Genomic DNA, 10,581 nt, shown 5'->3' on the forward strand with positions numbered 1-10,581 from the left:
AACAGGACTCTTTTGGACCATGGACGTTGAACAGTAGTGGATGCTAACTTGATCTGGTCACTATATGGCTGGAATAACGCCGATGTGACTATTGGTTATACCTACTCGGGATGTCAGTCAAGAGGTGATGAGGTAATTCTAAAACTTGTATTGGCCTCGGTAGTTCACTCATGACTATTAGCCCGACATGGACCTCGTCACTTTATCTGTTGCGATGAAGTGTTCATCTTCAATGGGCACGGGGGCACATCGAGAAACACATGGGAGGTCCACCCCCCTTCCGTTTTCAGCAGATAGTTCACAGTAAACCGACTGTAGCCAATACGACATCGTCGAAAAATTACCTCATCACGTCTTGACTGACAACCCATGTAGGTATAACCAATGGTTGGTATAATTCATGGATTCGTTATTTCTTTCTACCTCGGTGTCCCATTTTTTTGCATGAGGCCCCGAGAAAAAGTGTTGATAGAGTGTTTGAAGTCACTGTATGGGATAGGCAGTTGATATGAGGGCTTGCCAAGAGCTGCTTAAAGGTGAGCTAAGCAAATCGGGTTGTATGATTAGAAATATTGCATCAACTCTATCAACTTTATCAACTTTATCAACTTCATCCTCTGTTTGACTCCCCAATGCTGGATATACAACATATGGTATAATATATATATATTATATATACATATATTACCACATACCACAAACTGTTACTCCCACTTGCCTTTAGTCTGTAGCTCTTTGATATAATTAAGATAAATCTGAGCTTTGAGGAAGTTCACCCCAGGGCCGTAATGAGCTGCGTCCACGCTCCGCACACCTCGAGTCATGTTGAAGGTATCAAGTATTGGAACATTGTATTTCCCTACGACTGACTCCATATGTCTGTTGAAGGATTCCGCGTGTTTACTGGTCTTGGTTTGAAAATATTCTTTTCGCCAAAGACCGAAATAGTGAATACCTGACCACACTAACTTTGGCCATTGTCTTTCAGTCCCGTCTTGGACAGTGTGGATGACTGATAGTGCATATCTCTCCCCGTCTTTTCTGCTAAACTTTGACCAAATACCACTTCCGTACAGAATCATAGATCGAGGTTTGTCCAGGATCTTTGTGACGGCCTTGACCATCCTTGGTGCCGCTCCTCCCTGAGCGTACATCTTAAACAACGCCTTCACCTTTCGATTACATAGAGTCGGATTGAAATCAAGGTACTGTCTGCAGTTTTTTATTGGAAAGGTGTACATTCCGGAGCACATCTCTACTTTATCTGAAAGATAAAATAACCTTGACAAAACTTCCAACCTTCCAAGCACTCATCCCATCCCACGCCACGCCACGCCACGCCACGCCACGCCACGCCACGCCACGCCACGCCATACCATACCACACCACGTCATGCCATGCCATGTCATGCCACACCATGTCATGCCATACCATGCCATACCAGCGTTCGAAATAATCGCCGGCCCTAAGGTCCAGCTCTGGTTGTTGTTGTATCGGGTCGGCGGTTTCAAATATTTGCTGGCCCATAAGGCCTTTGGTCAATTATCTGTCGCGTGTTTTTTTTTTGTTTTTTGTTTTGCTTTGTGTGTGTGTGTGTGTGTGTGTGTGTGTGTGTGTGTGTGTGTGTGTGTGTTGTTTTTTTCATTTGAAACCTTTCCTTGATTATCGTTTGTTAATCATCTATCATATTACGATACCTTGCAGTTTCGCTGGCATCTCAGTGATTTGCGCATAGAAATGTCAACACCAGTCTTTAACAAATAAAAACATCTCAATGCGTCATATAGGCTTCGCTATTTTTTGTAGAAAAATTGTGAAACTGTGTACAGTGTAGTCTATTTTGTTTATGTTGATTTGACTTGAACAAAATGAACATTTCATTCAGGGCCCGTAGATGTACGGACTAGTTGTTCTGTCTTCAAGGTATTAGACTCTAATAACAACTCGTGTGAGCATCCTTGTTTACTCTTGAACTAGATAATAATCTTGCTACAGACCAATACGACATGGTCTTTCGTTGGTTGGAATCACTGGAAGGGCCATGGATGCGTGTTCTGCTTGATTGTGTTCTTTTTTCCATGACAAGAGATAAATATCTCAAATCATTCCAGTTATTGCCTTTCAGGAACAAATAGAAATATAGGCGCTAGCAGCGATTTCAGGCACCAGAACTTAATCAGTTTTTTGGAACCTCCTCATTTTTGCTTCTTTGTATTTTTCAATTGTAAAATTTCTGGTTTGGGAAATACAAACTTTCATTGTGCTCTGTGCAGAGCCAATGCCGATAGGGACTATGGTTAGCAAATGGAATTTTCCTTCAGTCGTCTTGGGTGCTTCGTTTTCGGTACATGTATAGTCAGCCCTGAGAACAAGACAGGGGAAGTAAGGGGTGTTTTAAACACAACGAAGAACCCGTTTTTGACACGTGAGCAGATCTCTGAAATGCAACCGAGGTCGCGGGGTCGTGAGAGAAGAAATAGCACCCGCTTCAACAGTCCGTAGCTCCGTTGCACTCACGGACACACGCACACAAACATGAGACTCACATACACAACAAAACAGAATCCTGCCACTTTTGTGACATAACGTATTTTTTGTGGTTATTTTCTACTTAGTTCGATTATGATATTGTTGCCTTTTTCTTGCTGCATTTATTTATTTATTTATTTATTTATTTATTTATTTATTTATTTTTATTTTTTTTTTTTTTTGGGGGGGGGCGTCAATTAAATTCTCGTTGCTTTGAGTACTTTCTCGTTACTTCTTTGTGAAAGCTTTTGCTTACTCTCTCCCCCACTCAATAAAGCCTTACTCACTCACTCACTCAATGACACCTCACTCACTCACTCCATGAAACCTCACCCACTCAGTCATAAAACCTTACTCCACAAAACCTTGCTCACTCCTTCAAAATCTCACTCACTCACTCACAAAACCTCTCTCACTCACTTACTTACTCCATAAAACCTTACTCATCCATGAAACCTTTCTCACTAAATAAAACCTAATTCACCCACTCACTCCATGAAACCTTACTCACTCATGAAACCTTTCTCACTCCATAAAACCTTATTCACTCACTCACTCCATAAAACCTCACCCACTCATGACACCTTTCTCACTAGATAAAACCTAAATTCACTCACTCACTCCATGAAACCTTATTCACTCCATAAAACCTTACTCATGAAACCTTTCTCAATAAATATAACCGAATTCACTTGATCATTTCACAAACATTTCTCAGTCACTCACTCCATGAAAACTTACTTCATAAAACCTTATTCACTCACTACCTTTGGGGGTGTCCGGGCGGAGTCCACCATATTGATTGTCTCCCTTGAGTATGATAATAAATGCCAGAAACATCATCCAGATCAGAGAGTCCCCGTAGAAGTGGTAGGTCCCTCCCTTTAAGAGTTCACAAGCTGTCTGTGATGTGAAGTTTTCAAGCTGACATCTAAACAGAACAGAGGAAGAATCAAAAGAGGGGTGGTAGGGTAGCCTAGTCGCATGTGACGCCGAAGACCCGGGTTCGATTCCTCACGTGGGTACCATTTCTGGTGTCTCCCGCCATTACGTAACATATCGCTAAAGCGGCGCAAAACTAACTTTCTCACTCCTCGGTGTCCTCGGTGTTCTCGGTGTTTGTCGAACTAAACTCAATCGCAAGCTGCATTATAGGACATTCGTAAAGAGCATTTAAAGGGACGTAACTCTATGGAGTTTGCTTGAAATATAGTCCCTAGAATGCACGAGAGTCGATTTAAAACAATTTTGCATTAATTCATTCGAACATAAATTCATTATTCATTATAAATTATAAATTGACACATTTTCAGAAATATATGGGACCCAGTTACGAAACATGAGGGAAGATTTAATGTGTGTATAACTGTATAACTGTAATCCTGTATAACTGCCCCTTTATCATTTATTTTTTTTCAGATTCTGACGCTTCTGTCCATCCCCCGTCAGTCATGAAATGCTTTAAAAAGAAGACATATCTATTTCATATTTATTTGTTACGGTTAATATTTGAAAATACATCCTCGTAACATACACTGGCCCAAAAAAGAAACGCATAGGTGAAAATCCAATGTTATGAGAGATGATTTATTAACTTAAATTGCACAAAAAGTAATGGAACTTGAGCAATGATAATTCACACGGGTATTTACAAATGTGTGTCAAGACATATACAATCATTCACAGTGGTATTAAGCGTCTCTATTTTCCATGGCATAGTGAGAAAGTCAGTATCTGGTGTGACCACCACGGGCATCAATCACTGCTCTGCATCGCCTGGGCATTGACTGTATAAGACGTCGTATCCGCCTTTGTGGGATTCTTCTCCACTCATCTCGCAACGCATTCACCAACTGTAGACGTGTCTGTGGCTGCGGCTGTCGACGTCGTAACCGTTTACCCAATTGGTCCCATAAATGTTCAATTGGGTTCAAATCCGGCGATTTTGAGGGCCATGGAAGAACTGTAATGTTGTTGTTGGCAAGGAAATCCGTGGTAATGCGTGCTGTGTGCGGTCTTGCATTGTCGTGCTGGAAAATTTCCCTTCTAGCGTCAATTGTAGGAACAACATGACGGTTCAGAATTTCATCCCGGTAGCGTACAGCATTGAGATTCCCTTGCACATGCACCAACTGTGTCCTGCCGTTCATAGATATGCCTCCCCACATCATTACACCTCCACCACCGTGTCTGTTGACCTCACGAACGCACTGTCGAGCATATCTCTCATTTCGACGTCTGTAAACACGCATCCTTCCATCATGTCTGTACAGCAGAAAACGTGACTCATCGCTGAACCAGATCCTCCTCCAATTCAAGAGGTTCCATGCCCGAACGTTCCTGCACCACTGAAGACGTGCACGACGGTGATGGGGATGCAGAACAGGTCCTGCATGAGGTCGCATAGGTCGAATTCCATGCTCTCTTAGGCGATTCCTGATGGTTTGTGGAGAGACTCTACGCAGCCCAGGAACGTGATCAGCGGTATACGTAGCAGTGACGGCCCGATTACGCAGATGAAGCACCCGGATGTAGCGGTCTTGTGCTGGAGTTGTCACCCTTGGTCTCCCACTCCTTGGACGGTCTCTGGTCGAGTTGTGTTGCGTGTATCGTTGCCAGAGACGGGAAATCGTGCTCTGCCTCACATTCAGACGTCTGGCAACTGATGACTGACTTTCCCCAGCTTCCAGACGTCCAATGGCTCTATTTCCGTTTTCTTCATTTAACCTTGGCATTTTTCGCGTCGCATAGAAAGAAATTCGAAGAATGAATCGCAACAGGACCTGTCCCCTTTTATAGCCATCATAATCAAGATTGAGATCCTGCATTTGCACGTGCATAATACTTTCAGATTTTCCCACGTGCAGATTATACAAAGCGTTTTCAAGGTGCTGTGGTGTGGCGAATAATCACCAGAGGTTGTGTTTGTTTGTCTGTTTTGGTTGTATTGACTATAAAAACACTTAATATTTACATTAATTGTCATTCCATTCCATATTTTCCGAAAAAATCTACTTTAAAAATGAGATTTCAGCTATGCGTTTCTTTTTTGGGTCAGTGTATTTATCTCTCTTCATTAGGGATCCACTTCATTTTTTCGCTGACAATGCGGTGGCTGAGTGGGTTAAATCGGTTAGTTTGTGTGATGGTGACAAGGTGCTTTAGAGTGAGTCTTCGACTCCGGATGTTACTCAAAGCAATGTGTACCTGACTGAGGGAGTGTTATCCCAGATGTGGCAAATGTTCAAAATGGACATATTTTCTGAACTATAACGGGTCCAGTTACGAAACATGAAATACATTGACATAACAGCTCCTCTACCATTTAATGATTTATTTTTTCAGGATCTAGTCGCATTATTGCCGCTTCAGTCCATCCCCCGCCAATAATGACATGAGTTAAAGAGAAGACGTATCTATGTCATATTTATTTACCTCTCATCATTAGGGATCCACTTGGAATACTCTGCATGAACTTCAGTCCGAAGGTCATAACATTCGGAACACACACATTGTCCAAATGGCGTCTTCACACACTGGTTGTTATAGCAACGGGGGTTATCTCCCCTTGGATTGCACAACACACGATGCCAATGCCCTGGTCGATTTTGTGCTGTTTCATTAAAGTACGATATATTTCCACAAGCGTTTTTCGTGCCTTCATAAAGTGGAAACGAGTTTCCAGTAAAGAGCGATTCACGTAGAAATGTTTCGATTTCATCACCCTCATCTTTTGTCAAAGGTCGTGTTTTCCAAATTCCATAACGTTGTGCGCTTAGAGCACTTGGACATGGCATAATGACATTTCGGTCGTAGAAATAATCACCGTTGTAAACAGTCAGTAAAACATAGACCAATGAGCCAATGACAGTTAGTGTCATCACGGGTTTGAGGATTTCCATCGTCAGTCTGTAAATAAACAAGGGTAGCGATTAAGCATACAGTGTTCATAGACAACATAGGCATCTGTTTATTATGTATAAAACCATACCTCACTCGCTTATAATCATGACCCGATTCAGCACGTGACACATGGTCATGAAACAATTCAGCACGTGAGCATAATCAGGAAATGATTCACTATGAGACACATAATCATGAAACTATTCACTGTGTGACACATAATCATGAAACTATTCACCATCAAATAAGACAAAGCGTTATGGATGTGAACTTTTTCTTAATTGTTTGCACAACGTTTCTGGGCTATTCCTTGACCCTTCGTCAGGTGGATGCTGACCAACAGCTGAACAGTATATATATACTAGTTCATGAAGGCGGGGTGATGTTTTTAATCATGTATATACAATAAAAACAGCAGATAAAGGAGAGTGAAAATATACAAAAGCCGGTATGGTGTTGTTAGAGTGGATAATCAGTAGAAGCCAATGAGTCCGATGGCATACAATAGGGTGGCTGATAGTGAGCTAAGATACTAAGGGTTGGGATGAAGTTCTTATAATGTATTATGAGGGGATGGGTGAAGCCTTTGGTCTAATTAATTTCCCAGGCATTGGGTAGGTAATGAATAATCATGAAACTATTCATCATCATGGAACAACTCATCATGAGATACATATTTATGAAACTATTCACCGTCATGAAACACCTCACACGATACACGTCATCATGAAAATATTCACCGTCATGAAACAACTCATCATGAGATACATAATTATGAAACTATTCACAGGCAAATTTGATCAAGTGTTGATAGCAAACGTCGTGATTAGTATCCAGCGACTATTGATAAAAATAGTTTAAATACGTGCGGTTACAAACCCTGATTATTAAAACGTTTTTGTACTTTTCCTGCAATGCGATGGCCAACGTCAGTGGAGTTCATCCCATTGGTGTTCTATCGGGTTTAGATCTGATGATGGGAAAGGGCATGGATACCAATAATTGTTGGTTTCAGCTTATGAGTGAGTGAGTTTAGTTTTACACCGCACTCAGCAATATTCCAGCTATATGGCAACGGTCTGTAAATAATCGAGTCTGGACCAGACAATCCAGTGATCAGCAATATGAGCATCGATCTGCGCAATTGGGAACCGATGACATGTGCCAACCAAGTCAGCGAGCCTGACCACCCGATCCCGTTGGTCGCCTCTTACGACAAGCTGAGTCGCCTTTTATGGCAAGCATGGGTTGCTGAAGGCCTATTCTATCCCGGGACCTTCACGGGGGGTTTCAGCTTATGAAATTTGCTTCTTCCTTCATAGGTGTCCCACCTTTTTTGCATAAGGTCCCGAATATTACCTTTGATAGTGGGTTTGAGTGAGTGAGTGAGTGAGTTAATATTTAACGTCACACTATTACTGGTATTAGTTTTAACTTTCTACACTAATTTTAATACTAGTTGTGATATTCTAGTTGTGTTATTGTCATTTGTAGACAGGTGTTTATAATACACATACATTCCACATCAGTCATGACGGTGAATAGTTTCATAAATATGTATCTCATCATGAGTTGTTCCATGATGGTGAATAGTTAAAATAAAATATAATATTTACAATAAAATATAAAAACAGGCTATAGATCGCAAACAGCTGATAGTGGGTTTGAAGTCACTGTACACACAAACAGTGAGAATACCAACATGATCTAGATATTTTATGCGTCAATATATCGCGATTTCTATATATTTGATAGTTTTGTGCAATCATTACCGTACCCCCGGGTTACATCTGTATATTGGGTGGTGGAATAGCCTAGTGGATAAAGCGTTGGCTCATCACGCCGAAGATCCGGGTTCGATTCCCCAAGTGGGTGCAATGTCTGAAGCCCATTTCTAGTGTCTCCCGCCGTGATATTGGTGAAATATTGCTAAAAGCAGCTTAAAACTAAAACACACAAACTCATCCTATCTATTAGGAGGTTACTAAAAAGGGACAATGAAATGTCCTACCTTTTTTGTCTCCGATATCGCTTTCTTCAACGTCAGAGGATACTGTGTGCTTCGAATTAGAATGAACTACCATCAATGAAATGTGTGTCAACGCCCGAGGCCCTCAATTAGCACGTACGTTACCTACAGTATTGACAAAATCACTGGTTAAGCATAAAACGCAACAATGGAAATGTTTCCCTTAATAGAGAGAGACTGTGCACATGTAATGACGAACCTAGTGTCAGATGAGTAAACGTTAGAAAGTACAGGAATCGATATTTTCTGTGTTGTGTTTCTAACTATGCCAATCAATAATGCTGTTGAAGCAAGACATTTACTATTGATTTGTCAAAGTAACTTTTTAAACTGAAGTGTAACGGGTCATTTCACCAAGATCGTGTTCACCCCAGCACAGTTTCACTCCAAGTCGCTTCATCCGGGTCGTTTCACCTCATACAGTTTCAGACCATTTAGTCAGCGGTGGGGTAGCCTAGTGGTTAAAGCGCTGGCTCGCCTCGCCGAAGATGCTGTTTCAAATCCCCACAGCCGTACAAAGTTTGAACCCCATTTCTGGTGTTCCCTGCCGTAATGTTGCTGGAATATTGCTAAAAGCGGTGTAAAACTAAACTCAGTCAGTCAACCCATTTAGAAGTTGTTTCACCTCATCAAAGCATCAAAATTATTATAATTGTCACTTATAAACTTGTTTCAATATTTTTTATATATATGAATAGTGCCGAAAAGTCGGATGACGTCCTTCAGTGACGATAGCAAGTAGCTGCCTCAGACAGGAATGAACTTGTGGGGAGTTCCTAGTCTGTTTACCGTGTCCATGGGTGAAGACAATTCTACCGTATCCAGAGGTGAAGAAGCTTCTACCGCGTCCAGAGGTGCAGAAGCTTCTACCGTGTCCAGAGGTGAAGACGCTTTTCCTGTGTCCAGAGATAAAGACGCTTCTACTGTGTCCAGAGATGAAAACGCTTCTACTCTGTCCAGAGGTGAAGAAGCTTCTACCGCGTCCAGAGGTGCAGAAGCTTCTACCGTGTCCAGAGGTGAAGACGCTTTTCCTGTGTCCAGAGATAAAGACGCTTCTACTGTGTCCAGAGATGAAAACGCTTCTACTCTGTCCAGAGGTGAAGACGCTTGTACCGTGTCCAGAGATGAAGACGCTTCTACTGTGTCCAGAGGTGAGGAAACTTCTACTGTGTCCAGAGATGAAGACGCTTCTGCCGTGTCCAGAGCTGAGGAAACTTCTACTGTGTCCAGAGATGAAAACGCTTCTGCCGTGTCCAGAGGTGAGGAAGCTTCTACTGTGTCCAGAGATGAAGACGCTTCTACTGTGTCCAGAGGTGAGGAAGCTTCTACTGCGTCTAGAGATGAAGACGCTTCTACTGTGTCCAAAGGTGAGGAAGCTTCTACTGTGTCCAGAGATGAAGACGCTTTTACCGTGTCCAAAGGTGAGGAAGCTTCTACTGTGTCCAGAGATGAAGACGCTTCTACTGTGTCCAGAGGTGAGGAAGCTTCTACTGTGTCTTGAGATGAAGACGCTTCTACCGTGTCCAGAGGTGAGGAAGCTTCTACTGTGTCCAGAGATGAAGACGTTTCTGTCGTGTCCAGAGGTGAGGAAGCTTCTACTGTGTCTTGAGATGAAGACGCTTGTTCTGTGTCCGGAGGTGAAGACGCTTGTACCGTGCCCAGAGGCGAAGGCGCTTCTACTGCGTCCAGAGGTGAAGACGCTTCTCGTGGATCTTCTTGAATGTTTTCATCTGTTGTATCTTGATTGAAGACAATTCTGAACCAATTGTCAGTTTGGGGATGTTTGGATCCATCGTCCTGTCTCAGTTGGCAGATAATTGTTTGAATCGTCGTGCTCTCCGATTATTATAATGTTATAAATTAAGATAGGTTTCATATTTCAATTACTATTGTTTTTAAATATTATAACATATACTTAAGCATATACATAGCTGAGGTATAGTATACATAAGTATAAGTGAAGCATATACATAATGGAGAGTGGTAATAATATCTCTCACTGCTGCCAGCCTGCATACACTGGAGTAAATAGTCCCGGGTAAACCTTCGCATATTTGTACATCTTAACACAAACAGAATATATTTTCGGGACTATTCATAATTATAAGACTATGGAGTGT

At 41.9% G+C, this 10,581-nt stretch overlaps 2 protein-coding genes across 2 annotated transcripts; both read right to left on the bottom strand.

The window, feature by feature from the left end:
• Positions 1–704: 704 nt before the first annotated feature.
• On the bottom strand, positions 705–6,326 carry LOC137259634 (uncharacterized). Its single transcript, XM_067797245.1, has 3 exons — positions 5,965–6,326; positions 3,297–3,460; positions 705–1,264 (listed from the first exon to the last, which is right to left on the bottom strand). The coding sequence occupies exons 1-3, from the start codon at positions 6,324–6,326 to the stop codon at positions 705–707; spliced, it is 1,086 nt and encodes a 361-aa protein (XP_067653346.1).
• A 2,882-nt stretch (positions 6,327–9,208) lies between these two features.
• On the bottom strand, positions 9,209–10,513 carry LOC137259635 (uncharacterized). The gene is made up of 2 exons (XM_067797246.1): positions 10,462–10,513; positions 9,209–10,200 (listed from the first exon to the last, which is right to left on the bottom strand). The coding sequence occupies exons 1-2, from the start codon at positions 10,511–10,513 to the stop codon at positions 9,209–9,211; spliced, it is 1,044 nt and encodes a 347-aa protein (XP_067653347.1).
• Positions 10,514–10,581: the final 68 nt, after the last annotated feature.

The sequence above is a fragment of the Haliotis asinina genome, chromosome 13 (genome assembly GCF_037392515.1).
Source record: "Haliotis asinina isolate JCU_RB_2024 chromosome 13, JCU_Hal_asi_v2, whole genome shotgun sequence".
In the NCBI taxonomy this organism is placed as follows: domain Eukaryota; kingdom Metazoa; phylum Mollusca; class Gastropoda; order Lepetellida; family Haliotidae; genus Haliotis; species Haliotis asinina.

Excerpts from the sequence above, each read along its gene's own strand:
- LOC137259634 (XM_067797245.1), bottom strand. The coding sequence starts at position 6,326 with ATGCCATGTCCAAGTGCTCTAAGCGCACAACGTTATGGAATTTGGAAA. Across the intron at positions 3,461-5,964 it reads TGGATCCCTAATGATGAGAG|ATGTCAGCTTGAAAACTTCA; the intron begins GTAAATAAATAT and ends TGTTCTGTTTAG. Across the intron at positions 1,265-3,296 it reads CCGCCCGGACACCCCCAAAG|ATAAAGTAGAGATGTGCTCC; the intron begins GTAGTGAGTGAA and ends TTTATCTTTCAG.
- LOC137259635 (XM_067797246.1), bottom strand. The coding sequence starts at position 10,513 with ATGCGAAGGTTTACCCGGGACTATTTACTCCAGTGTATGCAGGCTGGC. Across the intron at positions 10,201-10,461 it reads GTGTATGCAGGCTGGCAGCA|ATACAACAGATGAAAACATT; the intron begins GTGAGAGATATT and ends TCTTCAATCAAG.